Source organism: Jaculus jaculus, chromosome 13 (assembly GCF_020740685.1).
Source record: "Jaculus jaculus isolate mJacJac1 chromosome 13, mJacJac1.mat.Y.cur, whole genome shotgun sequence".
Classification (NCBI taxonomy): domain Eukaryota; kingdom Metazoa; phylum Chordata; class Mammalia; order Rodentia; family Dipodidae; genus Jaculus; species Jaculus jaculus.
In genome coordinates this window covers 13,880,789-13,905,300 of record NC_059114.1, presented here as the reverse complement: position 1 = coordinate 13,905,300, position 24,512 = coordinate 13,880,789, and the positions used below count along the sequence as shown (strand labels likewise).

The following is a 24,512-nucleotide window of genomic DNA, read 5'->3' as shown; positions in this document are numbered from 1 at the left end:
ACACAGCCTCAGAAATGTGCTCACTGTCCCAAGATAGCATGTGTGTGCAGCCTTTGGCCTGCCCATCCTGTCAGATCCCTGGCTCTGAACCACTCTGTCGCTTGCTGTCTTAGCCCAGATGTTGGGATATAATAGGGACAGGATGATTGGAATGCTGCCATCTTGACCAGACAGACGAAAGCGACAGATTCCTTGAAAGACACAAGCCAACAAGCCCAGCCAAGGGATAACAGGTGATGAAAACAGTCCTAGATAACAAAGGAAGGGTATTGGTGGACTGGAGAGATGGCTTAGTAGTCAAGGTGCTTGCCTGCAAAGCCAAAAGACCCAGGTTCAATTCTCCACTACCCACTTAAGCCAGATGCACAAGGGAGGGAAGAGTATGTATCCGGAGTCTGTTTGCAGTGACTGGAGGCCCTGGCATGCCCATTCTCTCTCCCTCTATCTGCCCCCCTCAAATAAATAAATAAAAGTAATAATAAATAATTTTTATAAAAGAAGGGTTGCTGGGTGTGGTGGCGCACACCTTCAATCTCAGCACTGGGGAGGCAGAGGTAGGAGGATCACTGTAAGTTCCAGGCCACCCTGAGAATACATAGTGAATTCCAGGTCAGCCTGGGCTAGAGCCAGACCCTACCTCAAAAAACCAAATAAATAAATAAATAAAAGGAGTACTGGGGAGGTCAAAACCCCTTAACAAAGATGTCAAGGCAGAAGGCCAATTCTACACAAAGGCAGACACTCAGCGTTCACACTCCCCCAGCCTTGGAGATAGATCTGCCTTATCTGGCTACCAGCTCACAGAAGTCACACCCTCTAACAAGTCCTGTGGCCAGCACGAAGACATTGCCATCATCTCAGCATCTGGACAGAGTGACAACCAAAGGTTAGGAGGGACACTGATCCGTCGTGCAAATAAAATGGGTAAACCTCTATCTCTGACTGGAAACTCTAAAGAGACATTTATTTGACACCAAAATTTCAGTGTTCCTCATTGGCCCCAAACATTTCAACTGTTGTGCCGTATGTACTAAGAAATAAACCGACTATGGCATTACATTACATGCTAAATCTGCAAATCCAAGTTACCAAGTGCCCCAGGTCTGAAACTCCTTGAGAGCTGACAGGAGGCCACCATGGAATATTCTACACCTGACCTCACAGGACGGGTCGTCACCAAAACACCAATGCTCTGAAAACACTGCATAAAATCTCCTTCATGCTCTTGTATAAGGTGTATATGGAACATTTTGGGGTCCTCTCCCCAAGACATTTCATTATTACATATAATATACAAGCAGATGACCCCAAATCCAGCAGCTGAGTGTGGTGGCATTCAGTACTCCAGAAACCAGAGCAGGAGAATTGCTATGAGTTCAAAATCAGCATGGGGGCCGGAGGGATGACTCAGCAGTTAAGGCACTTGCCTGCAAAGCCAAAGGACCCAGGTTTGATTCCCCAGGACCCACGTAAAGCCATGCACAAGGTGGCACTGCACGTGGAGTTTGTTTACAGTGGCTAGAGGCCCTGGTGCATCGATACTCTCCCTCCCTCCCTCCCTCTCTCTCTGGCTCATAGCTAAATAAATAAAATAGTTAATTAAAAAAACAGCATGGGCAACATAGTGACTTCCAGGGAAGTCTAGGCTACAGAGTAAGACTGTCTCAAAATAACCCAAAAAACAAAACAAACAAACAAAAACAAAGGAACCCAGATCCCCAAGGTTCAACTTCTGGGTCTAAAGAGCCAGGTCTGTGCACTCTCCAGACATGTCAAGGGGACTGAGTCAAGAAGGTATTTTTCAACACTCAGAATTATGGCTATTTGGTGAATCTAGTCTTTTGTTTTGTTTTGTCTTTTCAAGGTATCATTCTAGCCAGGCTGACCTGGAATTCACTTTGTAGTCTCAGGCTAGCCTCGAACTCACAGCGATCTTCCTACCTCTGCCACCTGAGTGTCGGGATTAAAGGCATGCATCACCACACCTGGCTGTGAATCTGTGTTTTTTTTTTTAAATTATTTATTTATTTATTTGAGAGCGACAGATACAGACAGAAAGACAGATAGAGGGAGAGAGAGAGAATGGGCGCGCCAGGGCTTCCAGCCTCTGCAAACGAACTCCAGACACGTGCGCCCCCTTGTGCATCTGGCTAACGTGGGACCTGGGGAACCGAGCCTCAAACCGGGGTCCTTAGGCTTCACAGGCAAGCGCTTAACTGCTAAGCCATCTCTCCAGCCCTGAATCTGTGTTTTATTTTTTTTAAATAATTATTTGTTTATTTGAGAGTGAGAGAAAGAGAGAGAGAATGGGCATTCCAGGGCCTCCTGCCACTGCAAACAAACTCCAGATGCATGCGTCACCTTGTGCATCTGGCTTATGTGGGTACTGGGGAATCAAACCTGGGCCCTTGGGCTTCTTAGGCAAGTGCCTTACTGCTAAGCCACCTCTCCAGCTTTGTATTCTACTTTCTTTAATTTTTTTTTTTTTGTGTGAGAGAGAGAATTGGCATGCCAGGGCCTCCAGTCACTTCAATAGAACTGTAGATGCGTGTGCCACCTTGTCCGCATGCGTCACCTTGTACATCTGGCTTACATGGGATCTGGAGAGTCGAGCATGGGTCATAAGGCTTTGTAGGCAAGTGCCTTAACCGCTAAGACATCTCTCCAGCCCTGTATTCTATTTTTAACCCCCGGAGGTGGCGCCTCTTACCCAGCTGTTCCACAAGCTTCTTGCAAACTGGGTCGATTCTTCTCATGGTCTTTACAAGATCTTTTTTTCGGAACTTAATCTCCACGGTGCCTTCTGGCTCCAAAACACCTCCCCTGAAGAAAGAAGAGGCAGGAGCAGGTGTGTGAGCCGCTGTCGAGCAAAGCAACAGCCAGTAGAGTGTGCGCAGGAGCTGGAGCGCCGCAGCTGTGAGGTCTGGGTGCCGACCCTCAGCTGTCCCTGAGGGGCGGTTGTGTGCCTAGGCTAGCCATTTCCTCTCTCTACATGCACACAAGGAGAGATGGAGGGTCTGGACAGCCCTTTGAGCTTCGAAAGCTTATGACTTTTTCCATGACTGCATAATTCTCCTGATTTTGGGACACAGTCCTTCCAGACTTTTCTAATTTCCAATTTGAGTTAGGACATTATTTTGGCGCTCTTTTTTTTTTTAAATTATTTGCAAGTAGAGAGAGAGACAGACAGACAGAATGGGCATGCCAGGACCCCTAACCACTGCAAACAAACTCCAGATGTGTATACCAATTTGTGCATCTAGCTTTACATGAGTACTGAGGAATCAAACCCAGGTCGTTAGGCTTTGCAGGCAAGTGCCTTCACCACTAAAACATCCCTCAGACTCCCTATTTTGGAGCTCTTGGAAGCTCTTAGGAACAGAAAAAACAGTGGGAACAGTTGTCCTGTGTCCTGTTTCCAATCTTCTTGCTCATGGCTGGGCCTCCCTGGCCTCCTTTGCCTTAGACAACTTGTATGTAAAATTGTGCCCCATAGGCTTAAGTTTTTGAACATTTGGTTCCCAGCTGATGGTGCTGTTTTTATCTCTTAAAAAAATATTTTATTTATTTGAGAGAGAAAGGAGGAAAGAGAGAGGGGGAGAGAATGGGCATGACAGGTCCTTCCGCCACGGCAAATGAACTCCAGACACATGCACCACCTTGTGCATCTGGATTTAGGTGGGTCCTGGGGAATGGAAACTGAGAGTCTATTGGCTTTGCAGGCAAGCGCCTTAACCGTTAAGCCATCTCTCTAGCCCCTAGTGATGTTTTGAGAGGCTGTGGAACTTTTGGAAGGCAGGGCTTAGCTGGGGGCAGTGGGTTTCCTGTCCTGTCTCTGCTTTGTGCTCCTCAGAAATGTGAGGCGGCGAGAAGTCTCAGCTGCAAGCCGGGCATGATGGCGCACGCCTTTAATCCCAGCACTCAGGAGGCAGAGGTAGGAGGATCGCTGTGAGTTCAAGGCCACCCTGAAACTGCATAGGTCAGCCTGGACTAGAGTGAGACCCTACCTTGAAAAAAACAAAACAAAACAAAAGTCTCAGCTGCAAGCTCCCACCATGATGGAGCCCCCTCCCACCATGCCTTCCCCACCATGATGGTCTGTATCCCCTTAATGTCAGCCACAGTCAATCCACCCTTAAGATGCTTCTATTACAGCGAAGAGGAAAGTAACCAATACAGGAGCCCCGAGGAACACTTCTGCCATCTCTGAGCTTCCTGGTGGCCAGAGCGAAAGGTAAATGCAGGCAACTGAGTCATCCTGGAAGTCTGACTTTCAGCAGCCCCCATGGAGGGCATGGACACCCCCCAAAACAGCACAGATGGCACTAACAGATTTGCCATCGTAGCGCAATGCCTCATGAGATGTCAGACACTCAATAAACATTCATCAGCGTAACGAATGAAGGCACAAACCTAGGCACGGCATGCCTGCTTCCCGAGGCCTCGACATCCCGAGTGGAAGGTTCACTTTGAAGGCGTCCATCATTAAACTGTTAAACTATGTCATCATTTAGAACTGAGGTCTTAGGATAAATTCTCCCCACCCCCAAAATGCTGAGGATCCTCCCCTGTGAAGAGCTGTGTCGCCTATCACGCAAGCACTTGTTCCATTTATTTGAATTATTGGTATTTCCTGAGCACCTGACCAGGAATGTGACACCGAGATGAAAGATATTCTATGTTTTGGTTCCTTCTCGGTCTTCTTCTTTTTTTTTTTTTTTTTTAAATATTTTCATTTATTTGAGAGAGGGAAAGAGGCAGAGCGTGAGAGAGCGAATGGGCGCGCCAGGGCCTCCAGACACTGCAAACGAACTCCAGACGCGTGCGCCCCCTTGTGCATCTGGCTAACGTGGGTCCTGGGGATTGAACTGAGGTCTTTTGGCTTTGCAGGCAAGCGCCTTAACCGCTAAAGCATCTCTCCAGCCCCCTTTCTTAGTCTTTTATTGAAAACTTCCCTGGGAGGGAAGTGAGTGTAAGTTAAACAAGATGAGACATTTCCATACTCCCTCTGGATGCCAGCCACCAACGCTGCTGAGAAAATCCTGTTGGCCACTGCTGCCTTGGACCCAGTGGGGGACACGGGCGGGTCTCCATCCTTCAGGAAGGGAGAAAGCCCCTCTCCCCGGTCCTCAGTCAGTGGTGAGTGAGGGGCCAGGCACACACACACCCACCTGCTCTCCTTGTCCGCGTACATTTCTATGCACAGAGGGTTGATGGTGGAGTCCAAGACGACCCAGGAGCCCCCGCGGAGCTCCGAGTGCGGGGGGATGTAGGTGAGCACTGGCTGCTTGTACTGCCGGAGGTTGTCCACGATGTACGCTCCAAACTTCAGCATCTGCTCGTACATGTCTGCAAAGGGACACCTCGCTCAGATGACCTGGGCCCCACCGACCCACCCACAAAGCCCCGAAGCCTTCCTTGACTGGGACCATCAGAATGCGATGTCACAGCCAGTCCATGTTTCCAGTACCCAGCGTCTCCCGGCCGTACCGGGGCCCACCCTCTGGGTGCAGGCAGCATGGCCTCCCCTCCCAGCAACACCTGTCCCTCTGACCAATCCCCCAGGTCCCGGCGTGGTGATGACAATGAAATAATGGCACCACGGTACCACATGAGACCCTCAGCACGGCCCTCTGAGGACAGTGCTCTCTTAGCCCCCTTTCACAAAGGAGGGAGCCTGGGTCTCCCAGAGGTCTAGGCTGCGAGCTTGCACAACGGATCGGCCTGCCTCCCCCACCTTTTTCAACGCCCACTGTCTCTCCAGACATTCCGTGTGGTTGCATGACAGGCGGGCTTGTCCCATCTTACCACGCTGGGAGGTGACTTCCCAGGTCACCAGAGAACTTGCAGAGCAGCCACTCAGAGTGACCCCAAGGAAGTCGCCCTGCCTCCCATGCTCAGCGCCTCATCTATAAACCAGGCAGTTGTTGGCACCAGCACAGTGACCCGCAGAGGAAGCCGCCTGGGCGTGGGGCCTGAGTCTGGGGCAGCACGTAGGGGCTAGGCTTTACCCTTCATGCCTCCAGAGAAACCCCTCCAGTTGGCAAAGATCATCAGGGGCAGCCGCTCCCGGTTGAAGTCCTTAATGACCTGGGCCGTCTTGTAGGCAGAGTCCGGGAACCACACCTGGCCTGCTTGCTGGATGATCTACAACACAGAGGCAGACTGTGACCCCGGGACACACGGGGACAGCAGCCACAGTGCCATCCTGAGGGCAGACACAGATGAGCCCAGAGCCAGGGCTACGGTAAGGACCTCGTGTGCATCCCACTGTTCCCATGTACAGATGGGAGAAGTGTCACTCCAGTCAAGATCACATTCAAGACACAGCCGGGCCCTGGGTCGAGTCTGAGCAATTCCCAGGACAGGGACCAGCTGTGGTCTGTCACAGAGCCAGCAACAGGGATGCGGCGGAGGAAGGGATGGGGGACAGGCAGGAACTTGATCACCTCTGGAAGAAGACCTCCCATAGGGCATGTCATGGAGACAGGTGGAGCCCCCCAAGGCAAGAGCTTTGCAAGGCTACTGCTCCCCACCACCCCACCACCAACCTCCTGGGCATGTGGAGGTTGCTCTGTGCTGAAAGCAGATTATAGCCATCCATCGCGCCAGGCCCCACTCCCATTGGCATCATGGTCACTGTAGCCTTGATTCCTGGCCCCTCACCTTGGCCTCAGAATCCAGGTTGGCAGGGTCCGCAGGGATGGCCAGCTCCACAGTCCGAGTCTCCACCGCAATCACTCCCACGGGGATGCCCCCCAGCCTGCAAGGAGAGCACAGGTGAGCTGAGCCCCAGCAGTGCCCAGGAGGATCGTGGGACTCCAGGGTCCACCTAGCATGTCTTAGGTGTCTCCAGGGATGGGGCGAGGGCACGTGGGGGAGCTGGCTGGCAGCAGGGTAGTGATCTTCTTACTGGAAGGCAACAGGAAAGCTAGGAGACTGGCAGACAGAGCTACAGGTGACCTTGCTGGGGTGAGAATTGGCAGGGAAGGGTGAGGCAGGGCAGGGGCCTGACCCCTCTCCCCAAAGAACTTTCCAAGAGAAGGCTTCACTCTCAGCCTGTGGACCTCGGGTGGCAGCTACCGGACAAACGTGAGTACGTCCAAGAAGCAGATCTCTTCCCCGTCCATTTCAATTTCAAGCTTAGGTTTTCTTTTTTCTTCATGGTTCTGGGATAGACTCCAGGACTTGGCACTTGCCAAATGAGAGCTTTGCCACTGAGCCTAAATTTCAACCTCAGTTATCACGTGCGTCCAGTGTACCACGCCGGGCAGCTCAGGTACCAACATCAAGTCACACGGGGCAAAGACTTAAGCCAGCTGGGCCTGGTGGCACACGCCTGCAACCTGAGCTACTCAGGAGGCCAAGGCAGGAGAATTAGGAGTTCAAGTCCCGCCAGGGCTGCATATCAAGACACTGAGTTGAGATGAAAAGAGGGTCTGGAGCTCTGACTCAGTGGTAGAATAATTGCTTAGCCTGCATGAGGTTCTAAGCTCCATCTTAAGTATGAGAAAGAAAAGAAAAATGAGGCTGAGGGATAGCAAACCCACTGGAGGCTAGCTCAGGGGACACGGTGACGTCTGTAACTGCTACCACGTGCTACCAAATCAGCAGACAGTGCGCGTGCCATGCTGGACTGCTATCCTTTATTTGTGCAATGCCCCTGCCAGATGCAGGGGGGCGGGGTGGAGGATGGGGCAGAGAATGGCCAAAAAGGGCAGGGCTCCACGTGAGAGATTTCATCCTAGGGCTTTACAAAGTGTTTTTTAAAATCAAAGGGCCAAGGGCTGGAGAGATGGCTCAGTCGTTAAGGCACTTGCCTGCAAAGACTAAGGAACGGGGTTTGATTCCCCGGTGCCCATATAAAGCCAGATGTACAAGGTGGGCACATGCAGTGGCCAGAGGCCCTGGCACACCCATTCTCTCTCAAATACATAAATTAATTTTTTTAGAAAAAGAAATTAAGGGCCAAGACTATGCTTATGATTTTAGTGTTGATTACCCGGGATGTATATAGGGATGAGAAGAGCCGCAACCCTTTGAGGAGCACTCGGTATATTTCAAGTACTTAACTCCTTACTTCTCTTGCCATCCTGGTAACCCTCCGGACAGGGTGAAGGGTGGCTCTGGGGCTCGACTCCGGGTCCAGCACCAGAGCGGTGACTTATAGCTACTAAGCCGCGTTGGGAGTCGAGTGGTCAGTTGTAAGGACATAGCTTTGCACACAGTTCAAGGGAACCGCTTGCTCCAAAAATGTGAGGGACACTCCTGGAAGCACCCCCAGAACCCCCTTTTGAGTGTCAGAAGGGCCTATGGCTATGGGACTGATTCCAGGAACAAGGGTCCGAGTCTCCATGGTAGGTGGCAGAAGTGTCTTCTAAGGCCACAGACAGACAGCCACACTGTACAGATGGCTTTGTCATCCATAAACCTTTCCCTGCATTGGCATTGTATTTTTAAAATATTTTATTTATTTATATGAGAGAGGGGAAAGGGGGAAAGAGAGAAAGAGAATGGGTATGCCAGGACCTCCAGCCACTGCAAATGAACTCCAGATGTTTGTGCCACCTTGTGCATCTGGCTTACGTGGGTCCTGGGGAATCGAACCTGGGTCCTTTGGCTATGCAGGCAAGCGCCTATGGCTAGGCAATCTCTCCAGTCCCTATTTTGTTTTTAATGAGTCAGGGTCTCTAGTCCAAGTTCAAATTCCCTATGCAGCTGAGGATGACCTTAAACTCATGATCCTGCTAATTCTACCTCCCAAGTGCTAGGTTACAGGCATGCATGGCTGTGTCCGGTTTATGAAGTGCTGAGGCCCTTCTCCAGGGCCTCAAGCACGCTAGGCGAGGACGCTACCAACTGAGCTGCATCCCCAAATTGGCTTTGGCTTGTAGGAAATCCAGAAGCCAAGGAGCATAAGGCCCTGGCAGCTTCGGGTCTAGTACTACCTGGGGAGGGGAGAGTTTACCTTGCGCGTCCTGTCACTACCGTCTGGGCCCAGGGTGCCATGATTTCCCTGAAGCTGTCATGATCAAAGAATCCGCTCTGCCAGGTTCCCTTCAGAGCTGTGGGCAGAAGGGCAGAGATTGTGGCTGAGTGTAGATCAAGCCTGGGGTTTGCCTGGCCAGTCCGTCTAAGGATAGCCTGGCTTTATCTTATAGTGCTGCTCCATGCAGACTCCAGCTGTTCAGTTAAAAAAGAAAGAAAGAAAGAAAGAGAGAGAGAGAGAGAGAGAGAGAGAGAGGGAGAGGGAGGGAGGGAGGAAGGAAGAAAAGAGAAGGAAGGAAGGAAGGAAGGAAGGAAAACATAAAACTCCAAACCAAATAACAACCATGGCTACAAACACTACATCAAGTCAGGAATCTACTCCGACAGAACATCCTACCCTCTTCGACTGCCCACCCACTAGACACGCTGACATCCCACCCCTGAGCCCTCACCCGTTCTCCCCGGGAGGCAGGGAGGCTGGTGCAGACCTCTTACCACAACATGGAGCTTTAGGAAGGAGCCCTATCCTGGCCTACTGGCTGCAGCAGCCCAGTCACCCCCTTGATGGGAGCAAAGTCACCCCACCTCCCAGTCAGACCGATAACGACAGTGTCCCAGCAGTGTTCCACGGGTGAGGAGGAGCACGGCGTGACTGGCTGCCGCACTGGCAAGAGGAGGAGCGCCTGGCACCAGGAGGCGGCTCACGTGGCAGGCGGGGGTGACTGGGTGCCTGGGACTGAGACCGTCCACTTCAGCCCGTAGCTCAGGGCCCCGTGGGACCGACAGCACCCTCTATGACAAGCTGACTGCCTTTCGCTTGAGATCTAGCCAAGCCCCCCCGTGCTTCCAGAAGGGAGTTTGCCAGAGAAGTGGAGATATGACTAAGCAAGGCAAGATCTTTTCATTGGCGGGAGGCGGGCACACTCCTGAGGACCTTGCCACCCACGCTGCCCAGCAGGAAGGGCAGCTGCGGGTGACATTCTAGACAGGGTTACATAGGGGGACGGGCAGCTCAGCTTTCCTGTGCGAGTGGGTGCACACAAGGTGACAACATACCTGTGGGAGACAAAGGCGTCCTTTCAAGAGGGGGAGAGAGAACATGTGCACATGTGTGTTCACACATGTACGTGTATGAGGGGATCAGCGGGTCCTCTGTAAAGGTTTAGCCAGAAAGAGAGACGGGAGGGAGGAGCGACCACAGAGCAGTTAGGGGTGGGGGGAAGGCAGGGCCATCTTTTTATTGTTGTTGTTTATTTTTTTTTTTAATTTACTTATTTGAGAGCGACAGAGAGAAGGAGGCAGAGAGAGGGAGAGAATGAGCGCACCAGGGCCTTCAGCCACTGCAAACAAACTCCAGACGCGTGTGCGCCTTTGTGCATCTGGCTAACTTGGGTCCTGGGGAATCAAGCCTCGAACTAGGGTCCTTAGGCTTCACAGGCAAGCGTTTAACCGCTAAGCCACCTCTCCTGGTCCGCGGCTCTGGGACAGCGGAGGGCACCAGCAACACGATCTCCCCTCCTCACTGCCCTCAGCCAAACTCCAATGCTCCCACCACAGGGCCCCTTCTTCCCAGACTCAGACAAAAACCAACAAACAAACAAAAAACTCAGTAAGTCCCAGGTCCCTGGCAAAGCACCTCAGAACTTACATGGATGAGGCCTTCCCGCAAGCAGCCACCGGGGGTCGTAGGGAGCTTTGGATGGGACAAAGTCAATCTCTCTGTCGATGGGGTCAGCGGGTGGGATGAGAGGCACGGGGCTGCGATTATCCTGGAAAAGAAAGTCCCCAACTCACTCTCCCATGCTCATGAGCAACGCCAATGATCCGTCTGCATTTTTCCTTCTCTGGCCTCACTAGCACTGGGTGGAAAAATGCCAGACAATGATTAGCTAGCCACATATTCTGCATGTGCACGGGCACACGTGTGCCTATGTGCGTGCATGCATGCGTGTGTGTGTGTGTGTGCGTGCGTGCGTGTGTACAGACCAGAGGACAACCTTAGATGTTGTTCCTCGGAAACACAGTCCACTTTTTACTTGAGTCAGGAGCTCACCAGTTAGGCTAGACTGGCTGCCCAACAAGCCCCAGAGATTCGCCCGTCTCCCTCCACCATCCCTGTGCTGGGATCATAAGTGTGTGCCATTGTGTCTAGCTTTTTTTTTTTTTTTAATATGTGGGTTCTGGGAATTGAACCCAGGTCTTCATGGTTGCAAGGTAAGTGCTTTACTGACTGAACTATCTCCCCAGACTTTATCCACATACTCTTTTAAAAAAATATTTTATTTAGCCAGGCGTGGTGGTGCACGCCTTTAATCCCAGCACTCGGGAGGCAGAGGTAGGAGGATCTCCGAGAGTTTGAGGCCACCCTGAGACTACATAGTGGATTCCAGGTCAGCCTGGGCTAGAGTGAGACTCTACCTTGAAAAACCAAACAAACAAAAACACTCAACATTCTCCTTTGGCCAACACACACACACACCACCCAAAATAAACACACACATAAAAAAAATTAGAAAAAAAAAACATGGTGGGAGGCAGAGGCAAGAGGATAACTTGTTGTTTGAGGCCACCCCGAGACTATGTAGTACATTCCAGGTCAGCCTGTGCTAGAGCAAGACCCTGCCTCGAAAAACCAAAAGAAAAAAAAAAAAAAACTGGGAAGAGAGAGATGGGGAAAGAAAGGAGAGAAGGGAGGAAGGGCGGGGGAAGCAGGTTGCAGCAGTGGATGGCTGCAGGCGGGAGAGAGGAGCTCTAGGAACAAGGACGTGACATCTACAATATTTCCATCCGGGGCTCCTGTTCCAGCAGGGCCCTGACTCTAGAAAACTACCTCCCAGAAAAATCTACTCTGATGAGGAGCAGTGCCCTCACTCCCTTGTGTGCAATGGGAGGGTAGCAGGGGACCACATCCATGAAGCCCCTTTGCCTACGCTCAGTCAGGAGGAGCCTTCGGGCCAGCCAGTCACACGCTGAGCCCTGGGTATCAGTCGCCTCGGCACCATGGTAACTGCACTTCACAGCGGAGGAGACTGAGGCTCAGAGATCAAAGCTATGCCACGGGGTCACTCCTGAAGATGAAGTTCTTTGGGGATAACGCCAAACGCAGGATGAGCTAAGCTTGAGGCTCCCTGATGTCCAATGGCACCCTTTCCTAAACCATCAGCAGACGGCACCCTTAGCAAGGCCACCATAAGAGCAATGGATGGGCTGGGAGATGGCCTAGTGGGTAAAGAGCTTGCCACTCAAGCAAGAGGACCTGAGTTCAGAGCCCCAGCCAGTCACGTGAAAGCTAAGGTGTGGTTGTGCACGTGCTTGGAATTCTAGCATAGTCTAGCCCAATTGGTGAGCTCTAGGTTCAATGAGAGACTATGTCTCAAATGAAGCAGAGAGCAGTTGAAGGCGCCATCAGTTGACCTCTGGTCACTATGGCGGTTTGAATCAGATGCCCCCCATAAACTCATGTTTTTTGTTTGTTTGCTTGCTTTGTTTTCAAATACTATTTTTTATTTTTATTTATTTATTTGACAGAGAAAGAGAGAGAAAAAAAATGAATGGGAGCACCAGGGCCTCCAGCCACTGTAAATGAATTCCAGATGCATATGCCCCTTTGTGCATCTGGCTAACGTGGGTCCTGGGGAATCAAACCTGGGTCCTTTGGCTTTGCAGGCAAATGCCTTAACTGCTAAGCCATCCCTCCAGCCCTGTTTTGTTTTATTTTGTTTTATTTTGAGGTAGAGTCTCACTCTAGTTCAGGCTGACCTGGAGTTCACTATGTAGTCTCAGGATGGCCTCGAACTCATGGTGATCCTCCTACGTCTGCCTCTCAAGTGCTGGGATTAAAGGTGTGCGCCACCACAGCTGTCCAGCTTAACTCGTGTGTTTTAAATGCTTGATCCCCAGCTGATGGCAATTTGGGAGGTGAAGCCTTGCTGGAGGAGGTGTGTTGGGAATGACGTAGGGGTGTTTTAAGCCAGCTTTCTCCTTAGAGATCAGCTTACTCTCCTGCTGCTGTTTCCCACCTGCTGTGGCAGAGGTGACGTCCAGCCTCTGCTCATGCCATGCTGTGCCCTGCCATCATGGAGCTTCCCCTCGAGACTGTGACTGTGAGCCAGAATAAAAACTTTCCTCCCATCAGCTGCTTTTTGTTGGGTGCTTTGTCCCAGCAATGCAAAGGTAATTACAACACCTACACACATGTGAATGCACATACCCCTCCACACACACACCATATACAAGCAAAATTTTAAAAAGAGCAAAGAACAAGCCGGGTGTGGTGGAGCACACCTTTAATCCCAGCATTCAAGAGGCAGAGGTTGGAGGATGGCCATGAGTTCGAGGCCACCCTGAGACTGCAGAGTTAATTCCAGGTCAGCCCAGACCAGAGTGAGACCCTACCTCAAAAAAACAAACAAACAAACAAACAAAATAAAAGAGCCAAGAACAGCTAGAACAGACTGGGTCTTAGAGAGGAATGCTACAGGAAAACAGTCACGCCAGGCCCCATTAGAGGCACTCCCCAATCCCCAACCCTCCCATACCATTAGGAGGTGACAGGGACAAGTTAGCAAGTGAGTCTCCCAGGCTCTGGGCTGCAGAGGGATAGCGCACCTTTGGAATGTAGGACAGCCATTCCAGGATGGTACAGACCCCCTGGAAGTCATCCGGCACGGTGACGTGGGAGACGCCATTGCTGTGCATGATCTGGACACCGCCCAGCTGGTTGTTGGAGGTGTAGACCTCTCTTCCCAGAACCTGCTCGAACACAGCCCGGTTAGCGACGCGGTGCGGCTCGGGCCCCTCCCTCATGCCACACATCACCTCCCTCTGGGGCTCTCCGTCCTGGCTGTGGGACGGAATCACCGGAGCTTGCAAAACCCCCCAGGCCAGGCCAATCCCACCCACTGGGACCTTTACAGGGGTACCACCTAGGCATCAGTGCTCCCTGTGGTTTTTTTCTTTTTGGTTTCATCTTTTGGTTTTCTTTTGTGTGTGTGTGTGCACACACATGCGTGCACACAGGTCATTGGTATATAAGCATGTATGTGCATGTTCATACTTTCGTTCACAGATGTGCATGCAGATGTGTGTGCTCACATGTGAAGGCCAATCATTTTCCACTTTATTTACTTACTTACTTATTTATTTATTATTTTATTTATTTGAGAGAGAAAGAGACAGAGAGAGAGAGAGAGAATGGGCGCGCCAGGGCCTCCGGCCACTGCAAACGAACTCCAGATGGGTGCGCCCCCTTGTGCATCTGGCTAACGTGGGTCCTGGGGAATCGAGCCTTGAACTGGGGTCCTCAGGCTTCACAGGCAAGTGTTTAACCGCTAAGGCATCTCCCCAGACCTTTATTTATTTTTGAGACAGGGATTCTTGTTGAGCCTTGAGCTCACCGATTCTGCTCAACTAGTTAGCCAGTGATCCCCGGTGACCCTGTCTCTTCCTCCCCCGCGTTGGGATCGCAGGCATGAGCTGCCCTGCCTGGCTCATTTTTCCATGGGTTCTGGGGCCCTGAACTCATCCTCATCTTTTGCGACAAGAACTTTGTCTACTGACCCGTGTTCTCGGGCGTGGACCCCCATGCTTCTGACTCCCGGGGCAATTCCAGTAGGTAGCCCAGCTTGAGAACCTGCACCTGACAACTGGTGTGGGGCCTGGGAATCTGTGTTTCTGCCACTACAAGAAACAGACTTGGGCCCTCAGTGGCTTCTGAGTAGACATTCAATAGGGAGACGATACAGCAGCCCAGAGACCACCAAACTGCACACTCGCCAGGAATTAACCATGGAAGCCAGAACATGAAATTAGCAAAGTTGTTTGCAGTGGGAGGTCTTTTCCAGTTCTCCACAAAGTATAATGTCTCCTTAGTATGTGTTTTTTTTTTTTTCTTTCCCTCAGTTTTTCAAGGTAGGGTCTCACTCTAGCCCAGGCTAACCTGGGATTCACTATGCAGTCTCAGGGTAGCCTCAAACTCACAGCAATCCTCCTAACTCGACCTCCCAAGTGCTGAGATTAAAGGCATATGCCACCACGCCTGGCTTTAGTAATTTTTTTTTTCGAGGTAGGGTCTCACTCTAGCTCAGGCTGACCTGGAATTCACTATGTAATCTCAGGGTGGTCTCGAACTCATAGCGATCCTCCTAACTCTGCCTCCCAAGGGCTGGGATTAAAGGCATGCGCCACCACGCCTGGCTAGTAATTATTTTTAAATATATATATATATATCAGGAAGTTTGTGTCACTAGAAGAACTACAAATTAGAAAAATATTTCTCACATCCGTAGGAATGAAACTGGATTCATATTGGGCCCCCTCCCCCCACCCCCACCATGGGTGGGCAGTGGGAATATGTTTAAATGCCCCAGGCTGCCTCCAGTGTGTCACCTTGTTGAGAGCGCTGGCTCCTGTGAGGATGATGTGGGAGTTCTCCACCTGGATCACCCGCTGGCCCAGCCTCACCAAATAGGCCCCGATTCCAAGGGCACGGCAGGTCACCTGTAGAGACAGCAGCCCATCTGAGTGCCAGGGGTGGCTGGCCCCATCCCCCCACAGAGGAGGCAGCCCAGCAACCTGTGGGGCATGAGTGGCGTCATATCTGAGCCAATGGCAACGAGATTTGGAGACAGACAGCAAGGAAAGAGCCTACTATTTGTCTGTTTGTTTTTTGAGGTAGAGTCTTGCTGTAGCCCAGGCTGGCCTGGAATTCACTAGGTAGTCTCAGGCTGGCTTCAAGCTCACAGCGATCCTCCTACCTCTGCCTCCTGAGTGCTGGGATTAAAGGCATGGTTTTACGCCACCATGCCTGCGGGGAGAGAGAGAATGAGTGCATCAGGAGAGAATCAGTGCATCATTTGCTAGCCCCTGCAAATGAACTCCACATCCATGCGCCACTTTGTGCATCTGGCTTTCATGAGTACCAGGGAATCAAACTGGGGTTTTAGGCTTTGTAAGAATGCCTTAACCACTGAGCCATCTCTCTAGTTCATTTGTTTGTTTGTTTGTTTTAAATATTTATTCATCTGAGAGCGGCAGACAGAGACAAAACAAACAAACAAAAACCTTTGGGGAGCTAGAGAGATAGCTTAGCAGTTAAGGTGCTTGCCTGCAAAGCAAAAGGACCCAGGTTCAATTCCCCAGGACCCACATAAGCCAGATGCACAAGGTGGTGCATGCATTTGAAGTTCATTTGCAGTGGCTGGAGGACCCGGCGTGCCCATTCTCTCTCTTTCATTCTATCTGCCTTTCTCTCTTTCTCTCTCTCTTTCCCTCAAATAAATAAATAAAAATAAAAATATTTTTTAAAAACTTTGGAAAAACCCCCACAATTACTGACTGCTGCCCTCAGAACTCATAACCCACAACTCCATGGTGAGCACCAGTAATCCCATTAATGAGGGCCCTCAGTGGAGTGGGAGCAGGGAGGAGAGAAATGATGCTACCAACACATGAGGTATCCATACAAACTTCCTACTTAATAATAATAATAATATTTAAAGCCGAGCATGGTGGTGCACGCCTTTAATCCCAGCACTTGGGAGGCATAGGTAGGAGGATCACCGTGAGTTTCAGGCCACCGTGAAGCTACATAGTGAATTCCAGGTCAGCCCGAGCTACAGTGATACCCTACCTTGAAAAAAGAACAATAATAATAATTTTTGAAATCTTTGGAAAAACAGGATTACAGGTACGGTACACTCAACATCTTTAAAATAGAAGATTAGAGCTTGCTTCTAACCAATGAATTGTAAAAAAATAAAAGATAGGTTTGAGACAACTGTTAAAACTGAAACCAACCTGGGCTCTGTGATACTAAAGACCCGCTGGTTTTGCTGGGTATTAATGGGGGATAATTGTGTGTGAAGAGGGAAAGCCAAGTGTGGTTGAATGAGTCTGTCATCCTAGTGCTGGAGAGGTGCAGGCAGGAGACACTGTGAGTTCTAGGCCAGCTTGGGTCACATAGTAAAACTTTAGCTCAAAAAAAAATATGAAGGATTGCCGGGCGTGGTGGCGCACGCCTTTAATCCCAGCACTCGGGAGGCAGAGGTAGGAGGATCACCATGAGTTCGAGGCCACCCTGAGACTACATAGTGAATTCCAGGTCAGCCTGAGCCAGAGTGAGACCCTACCTCGAAAAACCAAAAAAAAAAAAAAAAAAATGAAGGAAAGGAAAAAGGAAGGAAGGGAAGAAGGGAAGAAAGGAAGGAGGGAGGGAAGGAGGAAGAAGAAAGGAAGGAAGGAGGGAAGGAGGGAGGGAGGCAGGAAAGGAAGGAGGGAAGGAGGGATGAAAGGAAGGAAAGAAGGAAGGAGAGAGGGAGGGAGGAAGGAGGGAGAAAAGGAAAGAAGGAGAGGAGAGAGAGAAGGAAGGAAGGAGGGAAAGAGGGAGGGAAGCAGGGAAGGAAGGAGGGAGGGAAGGAAGCAAGGAAGGAGGGAAGAAGGGAAGGAAGGAAGGAAGGAGGGAGGGAAGGGGAAGGCCATGAGGAGACTCACCATGCTAATGGTGACGACCTCATCGTAGGCCAGGGAGGCCTCCCCCGCGATCATGCCCGAGCCTCTCAGGTTCTCCACGCCCAGGCTGCTGTCCTTCCCGATGATGTCCGTGATGACGTACCTGCAAGGTGCAGACATGGTGAAAGCTCCTGCCAAACACCTCGGGGTGGACACATTTGCCAAGGACCCAAGGCAGGAGAGCTGCGCAGAGCAAAGCACTGGAATGTGGGAGACGGAGCTAAGATGAAGGCTGGGGTTCGGCCTCCCATCCTCAAAGGTCAGCTACAGCACAGGCAACGACCGCCTCTCTCAACTGAAGGCATCTGCTGTCCAGAGGCTCCTAATGAAATGTCACCCCCGTTCACATCCTCCATAGAAATCTAGCTTAGCTTTTGGTCTTTAGAGACGTGGCAGGGGGACATAAAGAGAAGTCATTTAGTTCAGTCAGCCAAGATTCCATAACTCCAAAAATTTTTGAAAAAAGAGCTACACTACCAGACCTATTAGCCAGACAAAGCACTTTAATGTGCTAAAGGTTCTGAGCAGTAGGAAATACATGTGTTTTTTTAAGTTTAATATTTTTATTTCTATGTTTTGGTTTTTCGAGGTAGGGTCTCGCTCTAGCCCAGGCCGACCTGGAATTCACTCAGTAGTCTCAGGGTGGCCTTGAACTCACAGTGATCCTCCTATTTCTGCCTCCCGAGTGCTGGGATTAAAGGCATGTGCCACCATGCCCGGCAATTTTTTTTAACTTTTAAGTATTTTTATTTATTTGCAAGCAGAAGGAGCTAGAGAGGAAAGAGACAGACAGACAGAATGGGTGCACCAGGACCTCCAGCCACCGCAAGATGCATGTACCACTTTGTGCATCTGTCTTTACATGGGTACTGGGAAATCAAACCCAGGTCATTAGCCTTTGTAGGCAAGCGCCGTAACTGCCAAGCCATCTCTCCAGCCAAGGAAAAATAGTTTGTTAGACCTCATTTAACCTAGTGCTTCCTAAACTCATTTGACGGTGGATTTTTCTTTTCTTTTTTTTTAAGATTTCCCTCACATATCACAAATACTCTGGAAAGTCATATCTGGGGAATTCTGGCTTGGTCTCTTCCACTGATAAGAAGCACACTTTGCCCCAGAAAAGGAAGTTGGGAGGCTCTGGCATTCTAAAGAGCAGGCTGCGCCTGCCATTCACCCACCTGTATTATCCCAGGTCACCAAACCACCACCTCATCAGTTTGGATCATATGGTCACAAAACATGAGCCTCCCGCTCCTGGGACCTCATGAGAATACAGAAACGAACAGCCTGTGTCTCTTTGCAGGATGCGTTATTTTGATAAAGGGGTGACTTCCTGGGGGGGGGGGTGACTCAATAGTAGACCTAGCATATGCAAGGCCATGGGTTTCATCTCCAGCACTGAAAAGGAAGGAAGAAAGGAGAGAAAAGAAAGAAGGAAGGAGAAGAAAAAAAAAAGGAACAGGAAATGAAAAAAGGAAGGAAAGAAGAAAGGAAGGGGGAGGGAAGAAAGAGAGGGAAGGAGGGAAGAAAGAAAGGAAGGAAGAGAAAAAAGGAGGGAGGGAAGAAGGAAGGAAGAAAGGGAGGGAGGGCAGTAAGGAAGGAAGGAAGGGAGAGAAAGGGGGAGAGAGGGAAAAAAGGAAGGAAGGAAGGAAGGAAGGAAGGGAGGAAGGGAGGAAGAAAGGAAGGGAGAGAGAGGGAGGAAGGGAAGAAAGGAAGGGGGGAAGGAAGGAAGGAAGGGAGGGAGGGAGGAAGAAAGGAAGGGAGAGAGAGGGAGGAAGGGAAGAAAGGAAGGGAGGAAGGAAGGAAGGAAGGGAGGGAGGGAGGGAGGGAGGGAGGAAGGAAGGAAGGAAGGAAGGAAGGAAGGAAGGAAGGAAGGAAGGAAGGAAGGAAGGAAGGAAGGAAGGAAGGGAAAGAAGGAAGAGGCGAGAGAAAGAAAATCATCGGGGGCTGGCCAGGACTGCTCCACATGGTGACGTCGTCACTACCCCACAGGAAGCACGGGCGTTCTCGTGGACAGTCACCAGCCCCCAGCCTGGAGCAGAGCTGGCGGCACCTCGTTGGGAGCCGGAATGGACTGCGTCACAGACATGGGACATCCTGTGACTGGTTGGTTTACCTGGATTCTCCTTCGTCCTCAATGTGTGTGCAGTGCACGCTGTTCAGGGAGCTGATTCGGGTGTAGTCTTGGGGGGTCAGGTACAGATATTTAAATCCCTTAAAAAACAGACTTCAGTGAGTCTATCAATCTGGTTTCTGGTACTCCACAGCCACTGTTTACTTATTTTTTTTTTTTTTATAAATTTACCGGCTTTTTGTTTGTTTATTTTTATTTGAGAGTGACAGAGAGAGAGAGAGAGAATGAGCACACCAGAGCCTCCAGGCCCTGCAAACGAACACCAGATGCATATACCACCTTGTGCATCTGTGTGGGTACTGGAGAATTGAGTCTCAAACCGAGGTCCTTGGGCTTCACAGGCAAGTGCTTAATCACTAAGCCACCTCTCCAGCCCCACTGGGAATGTTTTTAATGCCAACACTGTGGGGGAAGTATGACACATCAATACCACATTAGCAAGTGTCATGTTAGTAACAGCCATGAAGTACAGGTCAGCTTTGAATCAAGCACAATCACTCTAACTACATAGCCTCTTGCTCCTCCTGCTTGTGCAGTGTGTGTGTGAGTGTGTGTGTGTGTGTACGTGTACTCATGAAAACATGGATGGCACAGGTTGAAAATGTCTTATCCAAAAGGCATGGGACCAGAAGTGCTTCAGATATGTTTGAACTTTGTTACCCTTGCATCTGCCTATCGGGACATTGTGGCAGTTCAAATCAGATGTCCCCTAGAAACTCATGTGTTTTGAATGCTTTCAGATCCCCGGGGAATGACAGTTTGGGAAGCGGAGCCTCGCTGGAGGAGGTGCGTGGCTGGGGGAGGGGCTTAGGTGTTGTAGCCAGCTGGCCCTCGCCAGAACTTGGCTCGCTCTCCTGCCGCTATTGTCCGCCCGCTGTGGCAGAGGCGATGCCCAGCCTCTGCTCGTGCCATGCTTTCTCCTGCCATCATGAAGCTTCCTCTCAAGACTAGGAGCCGGGGGTGGGGGGAAGGTTTCCTCCCATCAGCTGCTTTTGGTCAGGTGCTTTGTCCCAGCAACGCGATCGCAACTACAACAAACACCTTGGTCATGCGACTCAGGGCTGAACATACAATGTTGTTCTATTTCATGTGGATAGCTAATGAAGACTTCATAACACACGTCCATCATTTGGTGTGTTTTCACTGTAACCCGTCCCGTGAGGTCAGGCATGGGGGGGGAGAGATTTTCAGCCCGAGGCACACTGTTAGCGCTCAAAAGGGTTCAGATAAAGGAGGGCTGGGCACGGGCATTGCTCCCTCGGGCATTCGTGGTACACACGCACTCAGGAGACACTCAGCAGATATCACCCAGTGTCCATCGCCTTCCTTCTATAATAATCCTCGCTTGGGACCTTTGTAGACTCCCCTCCCCCCCAACTGTCATGTTCCAGTGCTTTTATTTATTTATTTATTTTTTTTTTTGCTATTGTTTTGGCTTGTTTTTTTTTTTTAACTTTGTAAAAATTTTATTTATTTATTTGCAAGCAGAGAAAGACACAGAGAGCGAGAGCGAGAGAGAGAGAATGGGCACGCCAGGGACTCCAGCCACTGCAAACAAACTCCAGATGCATGCGTCTCCTTGTGCATCTGGCTTTACATGGGTACTGGAAGATGGAGCTCAGGTCATTAGGCTTTGCAAGCAAGCGTCTTAACCACTGAGCCATCTCTCTAACCTGACGTTTTGGTTTTTGATAGAGTTTCATTGTGTAATCCATCCTGGTCTCAAGCTCTCAATCCTCCTGCCTCACAGCCTCATGAGTGCTACGATGACAGGATGGCAATTAAACCACGCTTGTTTCAGTGAACGTTAATTCTACTGACGCCCTGTAAGCCTGTTGATGCTCCATGTACGTCTATGCCGTACCATAAAGATTTTGTTTTCTGGGCCTGGGGAGGTGTCTCATTGGGTAAGGATCTGAGTTTGGATCCCCAGCATTCACTTAAAAGCCAAGCATGGGGGCTCACACCTGTAATCCCAGTCCCGGGGAGAGAGAAACAAAAGGATCACAAAGAGCTTGCTGGCCAGCTAGACTAGGCAATCCTGTGAACTCTAGGTTCAGTAAGAGGCATTATCTCAAAAAATAAGGTGGAGGGCTGGAGAGATGACTTAGCGGTGACAGCGTTTGCCTGCAAAGCCCAAGGACCCAGGTTTGATTCCCAAGTAACCCACGTAAAGCCAGATGCAAAAGGTGGCGCATGTGACCTTAACGTTCTTTTGCAGCAGCTAGAGGCCTTGATATGTCCATTCTCGTTCTCTCTCTCTCCCTCAAATAAATGAATAAAAATGAAAATAAAGTGGAAAGAGACTGAGGAAGAAACCCAGTGTCAACCTTTGCGCTCTACACAAGTGCGTGCATAAGCGCCCTTGTGCACACACACGCACACACACACAAGCAATAAAAATAAGAACAAAAACAGACTTAAACGTATTTTTCTGCCCTCTTGCAGGAGTAGTCACCTTCCCTGACAATATGATCCAGACTGAGTATCTCTTACCTGAAATGTGTGCCACCAGAAGAGTTTTGGATTTGGGATTGTTTTTCAGATTGGAGTATGTGCATGTGCGTAATAAGATATCATGCGTGAACCCCTGATATGCATAGGGCGAAGGTGATCTCACCGCATCTCTAGTGTGCCGTGTTCACATTGTAGCTTATCACATGAGGTCAGATGTGGGATTTTTCCACCCAGGGCATCATGTTGACATTCAGAAAGTTTCAGGTTTCAAAGCTTTTCAAAAGTTAGGGTTTCGGGGGGATAGAGAGAGCTGGAGGGATAGCTTAGCCATTAAGGCATTTGCCTTCAAAGCCTAAGGACCCCAGGATGCATATACGCCAGATGCACAAAGGGGAGCATGTGTCTAGAGTTCGTTTGTAGTGGCTGGAGGCCCTGGCACACCCATTCTCTCTCTCTCTCCCCCCTCCCTCCCTCTTTCTCTCTCTCAAATAAATAAATAAATAAAATATTTTTAAAAAATATCTAGGCTTCCGGATTGGAGATGCCCAACATGTCCCCGGTAACCGCCATCACACCCCTACCCTGCGTCATGACCTACTTTGTGAGGGTCTTCAGGGTCCACCCAAGCCACTTGGAAGATGTGTTTGATCTCCTCGGCCAGGCCAATGCGAGCCCCGCTGTTGGCTGCCAAGTAGATTTGCGGAATGCCCTCTGCCCGGGCCATCTCGGATGCCCGCAGGTACAGGAGGTCCTCCCCAACGCCAAAGGAGCCGATGCGGAAGGTGATGTCGTTGCCAATGACCATCACGTCCCGGCCGTCTGGGTACTCGGGGGTCTTGAACCTCATTTTGAAGGCCACCATTCCGACCTGGAAGGAGATGAGTGCCGCAAGAACGATGGGCGTGTATCTTCTGAGGCACCCCCTGAAGAAGACACGCTCCAGCGGGGGCCGTGCTCGGCTGAGCTCCTACCTCGTTCCCACCAGGAAGTCTGTTCATCTCCACCAGCTGCTCCTGGGAGTCCAACACCAGCTCGGTGTACGTCAGGATGTCTTTGGGGTACTTGTCCGGGGACTGCCACAGTTTGAAGAGAGCCTGGGGTGGGGGTGGGGCAAAAAGAAAAGTCATAAGTAGGGAAGTGCCGTCCTTCTTAGATGGAGATGGCTTGTCACAGTAATAGGGTAAAACTGCCCAGCTTTTTCTCTTTAGAAATAATCGTTATTTGGGGCTGGAGAGATGGCTTAGCGGTTAAGCGCATGCCTGTGAAGCCTAAGGACCCCGGTTCGAGGCTCGGCTCCCCAGGTCCCACGTTAGCCTGATGCACAAGGGGGCGCACGCGTCTGGAGTTCGTTTGCAGAGGCTGGAAGCCCTGGCGCACCCATTCTCTCTCTCTCCCTCTATCTGTCTTTCTCTCTGTGTCTGTTGCTCTCAAACAAATAAATAAAAAATTTAAAAAAAATAATAATCGTTATTTGGGGCTGGAGAGATGGCTTGGAGGTTAAGGCGCTTGCCTATAGGGCCTAAGGACCAACATTTGATTCCCCAGGACCCATGTAAACAGACCCAGATGCATAAGGTGATGCATGCGTCTGGAGTTTTTTTGCAGTGGCTGGAGGCCCTGGTATACCCACTTATTTTTACTCTCTCTCTTTCTCCCTCTCAAATAAATAAATATAAATAAAAATATTTTAAAAATAATAATCATGGTTCAGTGCCAGGGGTGGGATACCTCCCAACAAGTTTGTTGGTTGAGGAGACCCTCTGGTGCCCCCAAAACATTACAGGCTATTGTCAATGCTCTTGATTGCCCACCAGAACTAGATGGTAAGACACTACTGCTGAAGATGCCATAGGCTTGGGCTGCAGGTCACTAAGAAATCAAACTGTCAGGATACTGGAAAGACCTATGCAGCCTGTGAGGGAAAAATAATCAACCGTCTTAACCAGCAGTGGACCCTGCAAGCTTTACAGCTACACAGCCAAGCCACATACACTAACTGGTGCAATGGTGGCATGTCTGCACTTAAGGGGGAAACTAACTGCTCTCTGACTGGATTTGAGGCCTGCTTCATAGGATGGAATTCATAGCTGGCACTGAAAATCTAATCAAAATCCTATGGCTATGGAGGTCCTAAGCCCTAGGGGGGGGAACTATGACTGTCTAGCTAGATGGATATGTTACTGCCATCTAAATAGTTACATTTATGCCCATATAGTAAAGCTACTCTCACTTTCAGTTAGAGAAGCTTCTCTCTTCAGATGGCAATGACCCCTGGGGAGACTCAAAACTCACTAAAGTGCTGAGAAGAAATGACAGTGGTAGGTTCCATACTAAGTGAGACATCTGTCACACTGTCCAAGGCTTGGGGACCATTGTGGAAGAGGTGACAGAAAGAACGAAAGAGCAAAAAGAAGGCAAGGAGGGC

At 50.2% G+C, this 24,512-nt stretch overlaps 1 protein-coding gene across 1 annotated transcript in view; it reads right to left on the bottom strand.

The window, feature by feature from the left end:
- Acacb (acetyl-CoA carboxylase beta) overlaps positions 1-24,512 on the bottom strand; it is a 140,975-nt gene that overhangs the window by 6,367 nt on the left and 110,096 nt on the right. Inside the window, exons 37-48 of the mRNA XM_045132566.1 lie at positions 23,059-23,181; positions 22,686-22,955; positions 19,613-19,710; positions 17,479-17,599; positions 15,376-15,486; positions 13,597-13,740; positions 10,637-10,757; positions 8,969-9,065; positions 6,667-6,763; positions 6,012-6,147; positions 5,172-5,349; positions 2,711-2,823 (exon numbers count right to left, since the gene is read on the bottom strand). Coding sequence (XP_044988501.1) covers positions 2,711-2,823; positions 5,172-5,349; positions 6,012-6,147; positions 6,667-6,763; positions 8,969-9,065; positions 10,637-10,757; positions 13,597-13,740; positions 15,376-15,486; positions 17,479-17,599; positions 19,613-19,710; positions 22,686-22,955; positions 23,059-23,181 — 1,609 coding nt within the window. The remainder of the gene's footprint in view (positions 1-2,710; positions 2,824-5,171; positions 5,350-6,011; positions 6,148-6,666; positions 6,764-8,968; positions 9,066-10,636; positions 10,758-13,596; positions 13,741-15,375; positions 15,487-17,478; positions 17,600-19,612; positions 19,711-22,685; positions 22,956-23,058; positions 23,182-24,512) is intronic.